The sequence below is a fragment of the Musa acuminata genome, chromosome BXJ3-1, assembly GCF_036884655.1.
Source record: "Musa acuminata AAA Group cultivar baxijiao chromosome BXJ3-1, Cavendish_Baxijiao_AAA, whole genome shotgun sequence".
NCBI classification, from domain to species: Eukaryota; Viridiplantae; Streptophyta; class Magnoliopsida; order Zingiberales; family Musaceae; genus Musa; species Musa acuminata.
Window position 1 is genome coordinate 7,484,519 of NC_088349.1, and position 17,293 is coordinate 7,501,811.

General features: G+C 35.0%; 3 protein-coding genes across 3 annotated transcripts; 2 read left to right on the forward strand and 1 right to left on the reverse strand.

The window, feature by feature from the left end:
• Positions 1 to 6,189: 6,189 nt before the first annotated feature.
• LOC135628378 (zinc finger protein ZAT4-like) lies at positions 6,190 to 6,792 on the reverse strand. Its single transcript, XM_065135002.1, has one exon. The coding sequence runs from the start codon at positions 6,790 to 6,792 to the stop codon at positions 6,190 to 6,192; it is 603 nt and encodes a 200-aa protein (XP_064991074.1).
• Positions 6,793 to 6,960: 168 nt separating this feature from the next.
• On the forward strand, positions 6,961 to 7,788 carry LOC135628379 (zinc finger protein ZAT2-like). The gene has a single exon (XM_065135003.1). The coding sequence runs from the start codon at positions 6,961 to 6,963 to the stop codon at positions 7,786 to 7,788; it is 828 nt and encodes a 275-aa protein (XP_064991075.1).
• An 8,279-nt stretch (positions 7,789 to 16,067) lies between these two features.
• LOC135628380 (zinc finger protein ZAT2-like) lies at positions 16,068 to 16,868 on the forward strand. The gene has a single exon (XM_065135004.1). It carries the CDS (start codon positions 16,068 to 16,070, stop codon positions 16,866 to 16,868), a length of 801 nt encoding a protein of 266 aa, XP_064991076.1.
• The last annotated feature ends 425 nt before the right edge of the window (positions 16,869 to 17,293 follow it).

Genomic DNA, 17,293 nt, shown 5'->3' on the forward strand with positions numbered 1-17,293 from the left:
ATATGTATTTGGTTACGGATTATAATTCATATATATATATATATATATATATATAGTATTTGGTTACGGATTATAATTCGGCTCTGCTATCAACTCTATTTTAATGTATATGTATATATATATAATAAATATACCACATCAATATGACATTTAAACAGAGCAGTCCCTCAATAAACTTTTTCTGATCGTAACGAATGGACTAACTTCAAAGTGTAGAGCTAATTGTATCATAGTATTAAAAATAGCTTATTAAAGATTAGATAAGGTTTATCTAATCCAACACATATAACTCACATCCGTATCATATCTGATGAAGCTAAAATCCATTATTAGAAATGGTTTGATATGTAAGCTGATAAACCAAGAAAAGAATAATAAATGGGTTCAAGAAATAAATGGCTGAGAGGGAACGAAGTTGCGGAGTGAGCCCATGCAAACAAATTTCTGCAACGCTTTCGTGCCTTTTGCTTCCGAATCGATCATTTTTTTAAAACACTTTTCTTCCTCCGAAGCGTTTCTGCCTTCTTCCGCCGGTCCCTCTCTCTATAAATTTCAAGAGAGCGAGGAGCGCGAAGGAGAGAGAATAGGGGTCGGTCGACAGATCTGGAGAGGGAAGGATTCTTCCGGTGGAGTTTCTCGTAGCGCAATGGGGGTGAAGCCCACCCTCACCTTCCGCTGCAGCAGCGGCCGGCCCCTCTGTCGGTGCAGCCGGTGGCTACTCGATCTGAGACCTTCCGCACCCGCCAGGCCGGCCGCCGCAGTGAGGAATTCCGTGTCGGAGGCAGTGATTGGTTATCGAGCTGCCTCTTGAGGCATGTTTTTAGATGCAATTATCATTGCTAGTTTTTTGATACTATTAGTTTACCGATCTCAATTAAAGTGTTTAGTTACACCCAACTGCCTCAAGCAAATATCATTGTTCATATAAGTAATTAGATTGTTGACCTTAGTACTTTCTATACAGAATTTATCCATCTACATTGATTATTGAAATAATAAATACATTATCATTAGTGATAACAATGAAATCTCTCTCACTTTTTATAATACTTAATTCATGTATGAATACTTTTATACTCAATAATATTTTATATTTAGCTCACGTTAAAACAAACATGATTTCTGTCTCTCAATTCTATAAACAAAATAATACTTCTATTAATTTTTTTTCTTAACTTACATGGGAGCATAGTCGGAGACTAGAATAAAGATATTTACAAGTGATCCTCGGCTTTATGACCAACTACTTCGGTTGCTGCTTTAATCGATGTGTGACATCATCGTCTTGGTCATCTATTATCTTCTATTCAATAACAATTTTTTTTTGTTACTCTTTTCTAACTTTTAAATTAAATAAAATTATTACTCATTGTGATATTTGTCTTAGTAATAAATGTTATAGATTATCTTTTCGAGTATCTTCTAAACTACTTGAAATTATTTATTTTAAACTACTAGAATAAAGATATTTACAAGTGATCATGAACTTCAAAAATAACCCAATTGTTCCGGTTGTTGCTTCATTCGATATGTGAAATTATCGCCTTGATTATCTGTTATCTTCTATTCAACAACAAATAATTTTTTGTTACTCTCATCTAACTTTTAAATTAAGTAAAATTATTACTCATTGTGACGCTTATCTTTATAATAAAAGTTATATAGACTATCTTTTGGAGTATATTCCATATTCTATTTTAAACTATTTGAAATTATTTATACTAATGTTTAAAGCCTTGTCCCAATCACTTCTTCTAATAATTTCATATTTTATATCTTTTTTTAGATTACTTTACTAAATATATTCTCTTAAACATAAATATAAAGTTACAATAGTTTTTACTTGTTTTAGAAAGGTGATCAAAAACTTCTTTTAGTCTACCAACTAAATAGTTTACTATAATAAAGAATGTGAATACCAAGCTCTCTAACAACTTACCTCTCATCATGTGATATATAATATCTCAAGATACCCATTGCATACATCTTAACTAGTTAGCTCTATCAAATGAAGACATCGTTACATAGTTGAAACATGCCTCACCCTCTTACACCAAGCCTCCATGACACTAACTTTTTGGTCAATAATCTTTTAAACTATGATCTATTTCATTAACTACATACTTATCCAGATCCTATAATACTAGTTATCATTTGAAATACTATTTTATAATAATCCAAATTTAGAAAAAAATTAAAATATTTGATTATTTATGTTATCCCTAATTATTTTTCTATGTTTCGCACAAGTTCACACTGTCGAGTACTCCTTTAAACATGATATTTTTCGATGCTATGATCATTAAACTCACAAGGTTTTATATCATGTTATGTTATATTATATTATTTTTTGTTAACTTCACCTATCTTTTTCAAAATCTTGCTCTTTTCTAGATTTATATTTTCCTATTATTCTAGGTCAACTGTACCACAACCCCTTTATAACATTTTCATCTATCTCTCCATCAATTCACTCTATGATACTCAATAAAGTGACGCTCTCGATACTACAAATGATGTCGTTGTCTTCTCCTTGACCAAGTAATATCAAAGTGTATCAGCTTGATATGGTATATGTTACTAACACTTCATCAATTCTCATACATTTAATACAACCTAATAATACTACTGAGCCTAAACATCACATGATAACATGCTCAAAAAATGGTATTTTAAACTAATCAAATCTTTGATCTTCATGCTACCATAAGCTCTCTACTTGACCTACTGAACCTAAAGCATCACGCAAGCCCAAAAATCTCTACTGGTGCAATGCTAGGTGTGAGGATTATGGTGCCCTACTTCATAATATCACATAGACCTTTGTATCATCTCACATCATATAAAATGTCATCAGGTATAAGTATAAGTAAATCATTCAAATTAAATGAAAAGATATAAAACATATCTAGTGGCAAACGATTTCATCAATTATCATGTATTGATTTTACATAAATATTCAATTCAGTTATTAAACCAACGATACCTTAACTTCAAGGTCATACCATGTGCATGCGCCAAGTTGACTCCAAGGTGCCACGTCGGTTGCCGCTGTTGGGGTGGTAGCAGAATATTCCCTATCATGACGGATCCCATTGTGTTCTGAAAGAGACCTCAACCTGGTTTGCAACTTGATGCACTACTTCAAATTCTGTTCCGTGTACTCTGTAAGTTAGTTGAAATGGTAAGCAAAGGCCGAAAGGTTAGAGGAAGAGAGAGATGAGCAGCTACACTCACATATCAAAAATGCCTGAATCTGGATCTGATCGATTCCAAACAACATCCCAATACCTGCATCGCCAGTGGGTGATAAGATCGATATGTGTTTGAGGGATTAAAAAACAGATTAATTGCAGGTATATATTAGCATATCCTCTACCGTCTTCTCTGTTCTTAACTTCCAGGAGATTACCAACTCCATGGTGTTTGACTCCCGTAATGGAACCTCGGGGCTTCGACAACGTGAGTTGGACGATGCCATTGTCCATCACAACCTGCAAATCCACTTCCGTCAATACACATCGCTCATCAGACTACTACTAGTATTACTGCATACCATTTAAAGAAAGAAAAAGGATAGATTACATGTTGGCCTTCGACGTGCACCATCACAGCGGCGGCCACGGCCGGATGCGGATCGCTGCCTGAACAAGCGAAGCTGGTGAGGATATCACTGCATGCAGTGATGACGGATTAAGAAAGAGGGTATAAGGAAACAGCTGATGCAAGTATGGTGTATCTCTGTTAGCTTCTACTCACATGAAGATGATGCCATGCAAGGCCGTGCGAGCGAGAGGCATTTGTGAGCTTGTATTGCCACGAGCTGCTGCTATCTGAGTGAAGACTCCAACGGGCTTTGCATAGGTAGCAGCACCGAGTTGGTTGGGTTTGTTTCGGTTCTCGGTCGAAGCATTATGTGCGTCCTGCAAAGATGAAGACGGAGGTGGGTGCTATATGAATCACGTAGCTTTCGTGTGACAATTCGGCGCACTTATCATATAATGCAACAGATGAATCAATTTTCTAACCAGTATGTTATAACATCCCAATTTTCTCTCTTTCGATTTTATCTTTTTCACCTTTTTTTTTATTTTTATATACCATACTACTTCCAATATTTTTTAGAAAAACTTTCTTTTATTATATTAGTGTCAACTTTGATCTTTCCCTCGATGATGTGGTGGAGTTGATTTGACCTAAGCCGTCTTTTTCTAACAATATGATACTTGAAAACTTTAACTTAAGGAAGAAGTCGGAATCCGATTGGTTGTAAATAAGTATCGTATTGATATCAATATATCAATTGCCTAACAATTCTTATGCTCTGGATGGATGCATCGGAAGATATATTAGGCAGGATATTTATGGCTTAGGCATTTTCATATATGAGGAAATTCTTTGATCAAATAAACTGCATCAAATGCTTTAATACTTTCGATCTGATTCGAGATATCATTCACAGTAAAAATGCTTTGTCTGATTATGGCATATCGAATGCTTTTATTTCTTATTTCTTTTAGTTCTTATTTCCTAACGTGTAGGTAGATGATTTGTCTAAGATGCATCGAGCATTTTGATGCTGTTGCGTTGGGGGATGTATACTATGATACATCGAGCATTTTGATGCTTTTGTGTTGGGGGATGTATACTATGATACATCGAGCATTTTGATGCTTTTGTGTTGGGGGGATGTATCTTAGGGAGATGCTTTGCTCAGTGAGAGTGCATCAAGCACCTTGATGTTTATGTTCTAGGCAATCACACCACATGCAAGGGGATGTTTTGCTCACTCAAGGTGCATTAGACGCTTTAATATTTATGTCCTGGAGAACACATCATGCATCGATCAACATTTTTCTTTCCAAAGAGAGTGGGTTGGGCATTTTTTTGTCTCACGAGAGTAGTTTTCTAGTTTCCCATATAAGATTAGATTGAGCATTTTTTTTCCAACAAAAATGGGCCATACACCCATTGGAGTAGGTTAAAGAATTAAGCAAAGAAGGATGGGGGCCTATAACTTCATCAGCTTCAAGTCGAACATTTTCATGCAGCCGTAAGTAATGGCTCGTATATGACTTTTGATGAACTAAAGGTCAAACCTTTTTTTTTTGCCACCTATCCCAAAGGATGGATGATATGGGGGATGATAAGAGTACCATTTCCGTCACCTATCGTCATCGACGTTAACTTCAAGTAAATCATCAACTGCATCGTATTTGACTCCCCTAACGAAACCTCTAGGCTTCGACAACGTGAGTTGGACGATGCCATCGTCCGTCACAACCTACAAATCCACTTCCGACGTACTCAAGAAAGAAAACAAAAGAATAGATTGCACGTTGACCTTCGACGTGCACCGTCACACTGGCATGCAGGTCGCCTGAGGATGTGCTGCATCGTCTGCGCTTGTGCTTTACAAGAAGAAGATGCCAAGCACGGCACCGCGAGCAAGAGGCATTTGTGTGCTTAGATTGCCACGAGCGGCTGCTATCTGCGTGAAGACTCTTCTTCCCTCGGGCTTTGCATAGGAAGCAGCACCGAGTTGGTTGTGTTTGCTTTGTCTCTCTGTCTAAGTATTTAACAGTATTATGGGCGTCATACAAAGATGAAGATGGAGCTGCGTCATCAACCTCGTAGCTTTCGGGTGACAGTTGGGCACACGTATTGTATGCTGCGACCGACGATCAATACTATAACAGCCCAATTCTCTCTCTCTCTCTCTCTCTCTCTCTCTCTCTCTCTTTTCTTCCTTCTCTACTTAACTACTGTAAATATCAATTTTGATCTAATTCATTTTTATGAATATTATTGCGTTTGAAGTTGGATAAGAATTATAAACGTTATATCATTTGCTCCTATTTATGCTTCGAGTTAAGGATTTCCCAATGTCTATGTGCAATGTTCATTTTGGAAACTCGATGGCACCGAATGTTTTTGTCTAATATAGATGCATCAGAGGTATCAGGGAGATGTTGTTTGCTCAGGGTATATAAGATACATTGATGCTTATATGCCACTAGATGCTACATGCTTTACCCAATTAAATACATCAAATGTTTTGATCCTTATATCTTAAGCAAACATATTAAGCGTCGAGAGATACATTGCCCAATTAGGATATATCAAATAATGTAACGCTTATAACCTAAGCGGATGTATCATATGCGAAGAAGATACACACCAAGTACTTTAATGCTTGTCTCTTGGGTGAATGCGAAGATAGTTTGTCCAATTAGGATGCGTCGCTACTGCCTCAATTGGCTTGCCCTCCGACGACTCTGTTTCCTTTTTCTCTCTCGTCCCCGTCATCTTCTTGTCGGCTCTAGAATCATACTCTATTGCTTCTTTGGTCCTCTCGGAACAGCCCTTTTGGTCCTTGTGGTTGGTGCGATGGCCGCCGAGCGCCTGCCTGGTGGGGAACTCCTTGTTGCACCAACTGCAGATGTACCTATTCTCCTGCGACGCCTCCTCCGCCGCAGCTGCCTCAATAGGCTTGGCCTCCTCCGACATCTCCATAGTTTCCTTTATCATTCTCTTCCTTGTTCTACACCCATCGGCTGTAGGACCGGACTCTCTTGCATCTTGCTGGTGGTGGTGCTGCAGCTGCAGCTGCATCAACTGGGTCGGCCTCAGACGGTCCGATCCGGCTTCCTCCCTCCCTCGCTTCCTTCTTCTCTTCTTGCCGTCATTACGACCGTACTCTCTTGTATCTCTGGCCCTCTCGTAACAGCCCTTTTGGCTGGCGCGGTGGCCGCCAAGCGACTGCCAAGTACGGAACTCCCTCTTGCACATGTTGCAGATGAACCTTCTCTTTTGCCGTACCTCGACAGCATCATCAAAGTTTCCGTAAGAGACGTGACTGGTCAAACGGCACACAACCGCTAAGAGACGTGACCGTTCACCTCCTTTTACTCACCCGAGTCGCCTTCATGCCGAGCGGAGTAACTGCACTCGCAAACCATGAGTGCCGCGCATGCCCCCAGTGCTCCCGTCCACCCCGGCAGCTTCGCGGCTGACGGTGGTGGCAACGGCGACGACAACGGCGACGATCCGTCCCGCGATAAGCCCCTCAAGCCTGCCCACACAGTCGACGCGGAGCCCATCTTCTCCGGGGACGATGACGAGGCGGAACAGACGGCGGACGACGACGCCGGTGCCCCTAGTCCTGGGGGGCGGCCGAAGCAGGCCGAGCCGTCCGGGTTGCAGCAGTGCAATGTCTGCAACAAGGCCTTCGGTTCAGTGAAAGCCTTGCATGGGCACATGCGGAGCCACCCCTTGAGGAAGTGGCGTGGGATACTCCCGCCGTCCATGCGCCCGGGGGCGGAGCAGGAGGTGGCGGACTCCTTGCTCCTGTTGTCGGGGCAAGAGGAGGCGCCGCGGAAGAGGAGGTTCGTCTGCAGCGGGTGCAACCGGGAGTTCCCCACCCGGCAGGCGCTCGGCGGCCACCGCGCCAGCCACAAGAGCCAGAAGGGCTGTTACGAGAGGGCCAAAGAAGCACGAGAGTATGGTCCCAGAGCCGGCAGGAGGAGAGCCAGGAAGCGAGGGAGCAAGGAACCAGGGCCGTCGGAGGTCAAGCCGACTCCTACACTGGCGACGACTGTGGTGGGGGCATCGACATCGACAATGGCAGCGGAAGGAACTACAAGGACAAGGAGGAGAGGGCTGGACCTGAACCTACTTCCGGCATCCTCAGATGATACTACCGGAGGCAATGGCAACGGGAGTTCGACTTCCAGTGCGTTGGCCGGACAAAGCCACAGGGATTCTTCCCACAAAGACTCCAAGTAAGATCCTGTGGGGTGTTACCAATTCATTCATTACTTCTAATACTATTATTATTATTACATTATTATTATTATTTGATTCCATTATATATTATTGGTCGAGTAGAATATTATAACTTTTCTCTGCAAGAATTTATTTTTTTTTGTTTTATGTGAGGTTTTTCATTAGCTATTTCTTAAATCGTGTGGATGCAGACATTCTTTTATGGCCAATAAGTTGTGCCGGCGAATTGTATTTATGTTTTTATTACATGATTATAGTGGATTTCTCATGAAACATAATATGTTATGTACTGAAATTGATCTTAATTTTGTTTTATGTTCATGTATAAAAGTTTTGTTGTGGCATACTGAGTTTTAATGGATTTGTATGCAAATGCACAAATCTCTACAGAATGTGTTACAATCAATATAATTGATTCTCTTTATATATTTACGTATAAATAGCTTAGTAATCTCATGTAACCATTCCGAAGAAATGGATGAGAACTCGCATGCAAATCATCAAATGTTATGCTCAAGAATAGATCATATTTAAACATGAACACATCTTGTATATTTAGATATTATATAAACATGTTATAAATGATATAAGAGAGAGATCAATAGAATTGTCAATTTCTCAAATGTCTTCCACATTGCATCTACACCTCTGTTGGTTATACTCACTTAGATATAGACAAACCCTACAATGATGGTGAAGTATTTTAGTTGTGGAGGAATGCTCCAAAGAAAAAGATATAGACAAACTAACAGTGATGGTGAAGTATTTATGATCAGAGGAGTGAGTGTGAAGAATACATCTTTATCTTCAATTCTCTCCAATCATATCACCATTAATGCTACAATCCGGCAACTGTCACTAAATTTAATGTGTTTTACATGTTATTCGAGCCTCTTATCTGAAACAATAATCCCTCTTGTTTCATTAACAATTAAGGCTATTTTTTTATGATGGCATAAACAAATCATTTCAAAGCACTTTTTTTTTTAATGATAGTATAATGAAATCAATCCAAAGTACTCTCTTGTAATGATAGCTTCGCTAAATCGGTTTTTCAACCAACCATAATATGATCAAATTAGCTCAAAATATTTTTTTTAATGACAAGATGGTATGATGGGCAAATGATATAAGAATAATAACATAAGGATTGATAGCATATAACTCCCCAACATCATATGATTGATACCTCAATGCTAATGATTGAGACCTCACTGCTATATGCCTAACAAGAATTCTCCCTTCAGGTATTACAAATACACTTATAACTACGCCATGTTCTCCAAATTCAATAAATCATGGGTACACCTAATTTTAAACAATGGCCTCGAGTGTAATGATCCAAAATATCATTATAAAATACCTCTTAGTTATATTCTGGAGAGGAGGGGAGGGATTCTTTAGTGTATTCGATTCTTAAAAGACTTAGGCATTCAATTGACTTAATGAATACGACCCTAATATAATTATATAATTCCATATTTAGTATATGGTTGTTGCCATGAGTTTTAATATATTTTTAGATCATATTTAAAGTTATTATCATTTTCAAATCATCAAAATACCCTCATATAAAAAATAAATGTATTATCATAAAAAATTGATTCGTTGGTTAGATTTTTAGTTCTTTGGACCGCTTGTAGTATTTTAGTTTAGTATCCAAAAATACTATAACTTGACAGGAATTGGGTAATGTCGTAATTGGGTAATGTCTTGTCCTTATTTATTATCATTCTCTCATAATCAATGAACACCCTCATATGTTTAAGCAATTTCCTCATACCACTACTAAAACACCCTATACGGGAATCGATTGAGCTGCTTGGCACAATGAGTTAAAATGTTTGTACTTTTTATGGTTGTGTGCTCTGGGATGACATTATTATTTCATTAAAACCAATCTTATGTTACTATATATGTTTCTCATATATGTTGATTATCTTATTATTACCGTTAATTATGAGACCATAAACAAGTTTATTGATACTCTTACCAAGAGGTTTTCCATTAAAAGTTTAGGGGATTTTCACTACTTTCTCAAACTTTTTCTCAGACTTAGAGACACTAATACAAGTACATTAATGATCTACTTAGTAAAATACTTATGACACCAATGTAAGTACATCATCTTAGTCGTATTGGTGGTTTAAGATATTTATCTCTTACTTGTCTTGATATGTTATTTATTATAAATTAATTTATAAATTATGTGATATTATTTAATTAAATATATATATATATATATATATATTAAAATTTTGATTGAATTATAATTAAGATTATCTATTAATAGAAAGAAAATCTATTTATAATATAATTCTTTTAAAGATGACAGAGGAATTATTATAAATTACTATTTTAAACCTTTTGCACTCGATTATATATAAATAGAGATTATAAAGTTATTCTCTTCTCCTACTATTCTCTGCTCCAGGGCAGCAATCTTCCTTGATCGCTGGCTCTACCAATGGGTCATGGTTACACACACAACGATGGCAGAAGGCTTTGCCGGTGGCAACGCTGCATGCAACAACTACTGTTGAAGGGAAACGGTGGTGTTGCATGCAGCGGTTGCCTTAGGTGGTGTCATTATCACGTGCGACGGTGCTGCGATGTGTCGTGGTCGCTTAGCGTCCTGGGAGGGAGTCAGACGGAAAGGGGCAGCCTCACAGGTGGGCTGCGGTGGAAGTAATTGGCCATAGGTGGTGCTGAGCATGGTGGCAGTAGTGTTAGGGGGTCGCCTATCACAAGTGGTAATTGTGATTTGCGATTCGACGTCTGTTGTGCACGATGCAATGTCCACAGAGATGTAGCTCAGCGCAGGCGAGTCCGATTAGGTGGTCGATCGGCTATGCGGTAGTGGACGACGACGTGCGAGGATGCTGCCTGCGGCGGCGATCGTGCGACGATGTTTGCTCATGCGACGGCATCTCCGTGATGGATGAAGGGCTCGTCGGGCTGAACGACAACGTTTCTGGGCAGCTACAGGAAATGGGTCATCGGGTTAGTGAAGGATCAACCTTTGGACGCGGTTGACGCTTCGACGACGGAAGTAGGTCGCAGAGAAGGGAAGGGAGTTCAACGTAATTTTGATCTAATTGGTCGAAGTCAAAATTTGACCTTTCCCTTTAAGATTTTGACTAAGCCCCGATTTTGACCTAATTTGATAAAAAAAAATAAATAAATTTGATCAATTTTGACCAAATTGTGATTTTGACTTTGGTCAATTTATGCTTTTGATCGGACTTGGATTTTGCTAGCAATTTGATTGGACCATGATTTTGATCTAATTTTTGTCTTAGGTTAATTAGATGTTGACAATTCTAAATCAATTTTGATTTGTCTAATTGCCTGGTGTTTGGCCCAAATCGGTTAAATCTAATTTGGGTGGTCTAATTCTAGGCTTGCCTAATTAAATAGGATTGATGGACCTAATTTAGATGGTCCAATTATGGAGTTACTCAAATAAATAGGATTGATTTGATCAATTTATGATCTTTAACGGAATAAAAATATTATAAATTATAGATTTATTTTATAATTTTCTAATATGGCATATTAGTGAAATTTGTATTGTTTGCGTTACTCAAAGTCTAATTGTTGTTTTTAGATATTTATATAGTTATTCATAAGCATATGTATAAAAGTTTTGAAATAATATTGGCTTTCACATAAAGTCAAGATTTTTATTTTATTATGATTATTGTTATGAGTTTTTAATGTGTTGATTAATGATGATGCTTAATGATTATTATGATTATTTTTATTATTATTTTTATATAATTAGATTAAAAAATTAGTGAATATTATTTGTAACTTATATCTCTAAGTTTTATCTAACTTAGTAATTGCCAAAGTGGCCTAGGATGATATACTTATATGGTGCAAATTATAATAAATATTTTTTTAATATTTATAGAATATTTAAAATATAATTTATATTTTTATATTAGTCTTGTAGTTATTAAAGTAATCTAGACTAATAAATTTATAAAATTATATTAAAAATTAATATTAAATAGTATTAAAAAATAATATTCATAATAGCATATATAATTAGGAAATTTGAATAATCCCAAAGAAGAATATATTTTTAAATAATTATATGATAAGGTAATATAATATTATTTTGGATATCCAGGTGGTTCAAAGTTTTATATCTAAAGGTAACAACACTATTCTACAAAGATGATATCAATAATTTAATATTTATTAAAAACTTAAAATATCAATATTTTTTTATTTTTTGTTTATTATAGTGGTACTTCCCTTATTGCATTATCATGTATCTAGTGTCCTTTTAATCTTTAGATCAAATTATTTTTGAATGACTTGAGCATATGCAATTCACATTTAGTATGTTAGATATTGATCAAGTTAATTGAAAGGATCATAAAATTAACTAAAAGTTTAGTAGAATAAATAATTAAAATAAATAATTAGAAAAGATAAAAGATCAATTTTATAATAATTATTAATAATATTAAGACTTTATTATAGTATACAACTAGCGTAATAAAATATTTAAAGACTGATTTAAATTTGCTAACAAGTCATTGATTGATATCTTAATGAAAGAATTGACTATAGCTTAGTATTATGATATTTAAGAAATTTTATAATATATCCTCATTATTGGCTAACAAAACTGTAAAGTTTAAAATATTCGATATTATGAGTTCATATGTAATTTATTTTTAATTATCTTTCTTCTTAGTTTGACTCATTTAAAGTTCATAACAATACAAATAAAAAATACATAAAACATAAATGAGATAATTAGTATATATGTTTAGAAAAAAATAAGATTAAAATAGGAAAAACTTAAACTATTTTGGGTATTACTCAAAGAGTGGGTAATAATAAAAGAAAATTAAACCACAGATCACTTGAGTTTACAAATATTATATAGACTCATAAAAAGAAAATCTTTACTCGTAAAATACTACTTCTATGGTAAGAAAGGTGATATGAAAAATAATTATAAGGTTCGGTTTGAAAGGAAAAAAGTATAAGCTTAACCCTTGTATGTTTCAAATTAAATATTACGGAAGTCCCTTTCAAATATTTAGTGGATTCATTTTAACATAAAATAAAATATATATATATATATATATAATTATTTTTACATAGAATCATTTTAAAGTGAAAACGATAGTGGTAGGTATTTATCGCTTATACTTAAAAATGATTCATTTGATTATATCTTAATGATATATGCTATGTTCTTATAATTTTAGAAATTTGGTTTCATTATCTAAAATTGTTAAGATATTATTATTTTTTACTAGTCATAAACTAGTATATTTTTTTATTATATACAAGTTAGTTTTTTAAATTCTTGATGATTGTTTATATAAAATTAATATAAATCTTGAGTTTACAATGATCCTATAATAAAATATTAAAATAAATTATAATTTCATGAACTCCTTAAGATTATATATGTTTACATTTACGGGTTATTTCATGTTCCTAGTTTTAGTAAAGATAGATATTTTTTCACCTTTATAGATAACATGTTGAGATATAATTATGTATATCTAATTTATGTAAGATCTTATGTTGTTATACTTTTAGGTATATATAAATTAGGTCAAGAGATAATTATATTAAAATATTAAAATTATTAAATTTTACAAAGATGATAATTTTTATTATAGATATGATAAGTCAGCTCATAATCCTAATTCTTTAATTAGATTTCTAGAAAAATAGGATATTTGTGTTTAGCATGCCTTAGTGTGCCAAAAGTTAAAACCATACTATTATGAATATAAATAGAAGTATGATGTATTACTTTTATATCCTTGAATCAATATGGGCTGAAAATCTAAAGATAAGTCAGTAAGAGGAAAAACTTAAGATTTAATCTTGATATTAAGGAGATATAGGTTGATACTCTTTTATCATTTTATATTTAAAAAATTATTCCTCAAATCACTAAATAATTTAACAAAGATGAAAAACAAAATAATATTAGTGTATTCTCATATAATATTAATGTTATTGTTGATAATCTTGTAAAACAAGTATAATTCATAATTTTGAGAATATCTTAAAAGAAAAAAGATATATTATTTCTTGTGATATATCTATAAGAATTAAATTATAATATAGGAACCAAGAGGGACTCCTTATCGTTTTCATATTCTGAAAAGTGATACGATACAATGAAAGAAGAGTTGAAATCAATATACGTATCGGGAACTCAATGAATTATCCAATAATTATAAAAAAGTTAGTTATAAATAATTCTTTAAAATTAAACATGACTTAAAGAGCAATATGAGACAATACAACTAGACTTATGCCCAAATATTTTTTCTAAAAAATAAAAAAATCAATCAAGGTATTGCCCAAAGATTGTTGCCTAAAGATTGCCAAAAAATTATGCCTAAAGATTGTTCAACAAATGTTAAAATTAAAAGTTTCAATTAAGGTTAGTGTTTTCAAAATGACTTTAAAAAATCAAATAAAAGATAAATTCCTTATCCTTGCATAGTTGGAAGTCCATTATATACTCAAGCTTATATTAGACTAGATATCAATTTTATAGTTAATATATTAGATAGATATTAAAGTTATTTAAGAAAAAATATTAAAAAATTCTTTAAAAAAAATCTACAAAAGATTATATGCCCACATATAAGATATTAGATCAGCTTGAAATGATAATATTTTCACATATCGATTCTGTAAATTATCTTGAGCTCAAAAATAATTATTGTTAATTAAGAACTTAAGTTTCACGGTAGTGATTGTCGATCCATTTATTGAGACCTTATAACCTAATGTATTAAAAAAAAAAAATTTATGACTAGATTTATGAGCAACCAATAAAAGAAATTATGATATATGCTTGAGTGAATATTATTATTGATATTAAAATTATTTATTTATGTTATCCTATTTAAGATTATGTTGATAAGATAAATTACATGGATTATTTTGGACTCCATTAAGAAAAAATAATAGTGTTATGATACATAAAAGAGAATAATATGATATTAATAATATAACTTTTATTAGTAGTTGGACTTAATGGTATTATTGTATTTATTGGACTAATTAGTCTATTTTATAAAATTCGTGTGCACATGTAAAATATTTTTCAAAATTTTAGAATTCGATTAGGTAAAATTTTAAAATAAAATTATATTTGATTATGATTTTTAAACTTTTATTTTATATTTTATTAATTAATGACGAATGAGAGAATATTAGATTATGTGATCCCATTTAATTGGATAAGATATATTAAAATTCAGATTAGATTTTTATTATGATTATCAACCAATAGAGAGAATATCATATGATAGTAGGATTCCCTAGATGACTTTGATAGGAGGAATTTTTCTAAATTACTATCCTAAATCCTCTACTCTCAATAGAGAACCTTATAGGAATTATATATATAAATAGAGATTATAGATCTTTTCTCTTCTTCTACTTTATTATAGTTTATATAGATCGAGGTGCTGGCACTTCCCACGGACTAAAAATGTATTATCATATCCAAAGGAATGTAAGTCTAATATATTATTATTTAATTTCGATTCTAATATCAATAGTATAAAGATAATTTTATAACTGGCTTGATTTATGCATCTACCTATAAATAATGGTTAGATTGCTGCTAAATGTTTGGTACCTTAAACACAAAAAAGTGTTCTTAGCTTTTCCTTTGCAAATCAATGCCTTCCACACCGATTGGGATAGAAACCAAGATGATCCTCAAGACACTGCCAATCAATTTCCCATATAATCTAACTTGAAATTTTGTTTCTTCGTGTTCATGTAAGCAAAAATCAGTTGCACACTTCTTTATTGAAGCCGAAATTATGTACTTTCATCGACAACCGCTAAGTTACTATGGCTGTTGAACTTGGTATATCTTCTTATAGTTTAGTAATATATTATGGTAATATGGGAGCTACATATTTATCTCAGTGTCGCTTGTTTTTTCACCAACAATTAACTCGAGGACATCTTGACTGTGTCATATTGTATCATTAGTCAATAGTCTCCTTGAATCAAGATAGGTATCTTCAAAGATATGGGAGAACGATTTTGTTAGGGCATAATGATCTATAAGGTATTCTCTACAAATTAAGATATGTTACCAATTATACCGGACCGAGTTTTTCTTCTAATATGAATATGTCATTAGTTTATATTTAGTAAATATTAGGATTTTATATAAAAGCCGTAAACTATATATTTATACCGACTAAAAGATCGACAGAATTCACAATTCTTCGCTTCCGATACTTACTATGTCTTCCACAATTCCGTCGTCCTCGCACTCGGAGGCGGAGCTGAAGGCGGCAGAAGCTCTGCTGACGTTGTCGAGGCAGGACGAGGTGCAGCGGCAGAGAAGGTTCATATGCAACATGTGCAAGAGGGAGTTCGGTACTCGGCAGTCGCTTGGCGGCCACCGCGCCAGCCACAGGGGCCAAAAGGGCTGCTACGAGAGGGCCAGAGAAAGAAGAGAGAACCGTCGTCAAGACGGGACGAAGAGAAAAAGAAAGCGAGGGAGGGAGGCAGCCGGACCACCGTCTGAGGCCGATCCAGTTGATGCAGCAGCAGCACCACCACCAGCAATTCATCGAGAGGAAGCAAGAAAGCATGGTCCTGCAGCCGATGGGAGTAGAACAAGGAAGAGAATGAGAAAGGAAACTATGGAGATGTCGGACGCGTCCAAGCCTATTGAGACAGCTGCGGCGGCGGAGGCGTCGCAGGAGAGAAGGTACATCTGCAGTTGGTGCAACAAGCAGTTCTCCAGCTGGCAGGCGCTCGGCGGCCACCGCACCAACCACAAGGGCCAAAAGGGCTGTTCCGAGAAGGCCAAAGAAGCAACAGAGGAGATAACGAGGAAGAGAAAGAAAAAGGAAACGGAGTCGTCGGAATGCAAGCCAATCGAGGCAGTAGCGGCAGCAACTCCTGCGACGTCGTCGCCTACGGTCGGGTCATCGGTGTCAACATCGACAATAACAGCAGAAGGGACTGAGGAGATGACGAGGGGGAAGAAGAGGAGACGGCTCGACCTGAACCTGTCGCCGCCGGCGTCAGATTGATTTTAGCTAACGCAATAGCAGTGGGATCCAGTGACATGGCTAGACAAAGCCACAAGGATTCTTCCGACAAAGATTCCAATTGAGATTGTGTGGATTTTGACTTCCGATCCCGCGTTTGTTTCAACTGTCGTGTTTCCTTCTCTTGAATCACATTGAGCCGACGAATTATTTATGTTTCTTTATTACATGATTACAACATAATTTTCATGAAATATAAGATTTTATGTGCAGAAATTCCTGTTCATGTATTAAAGTTTGAATTTGAATGCCAATGCACAAATTTCTACAAAACATGTGTATGTATTTAGTACGTGAATTTTGTCACGTATTTGTATGTGTATGTAAGCACGTACAAAGATGCAGGATTTCTGTTGTTTTGGTTGTAATTATTATTGCAGGGTTTTCAAGCTAAGAAATATTTAAAA

Coding starts and splice junctions, on each gene's coding strand:
- LOC135628378 (XM_065135002.1), bottom strand. CDS start 6,792: ATGTGCAAGAGGGAGTTCCGTACTTGGCAGTCGCTTGGCGGCCACCGC.
- LOC135628379 (XM_065135003.1), top strand. CDS start 6,961: ATGAGTGCCGCGCATGCCCCCAGTGCTCCCGTCCACCCCGGCAGCTTC.
- LOC135628380 (XM_065135004.1), top strand. CDS start 16,068: ATGTCTTCCACAATTCCGTCGTCCTCGCACTCGGAGGCGGAGCTGAAG.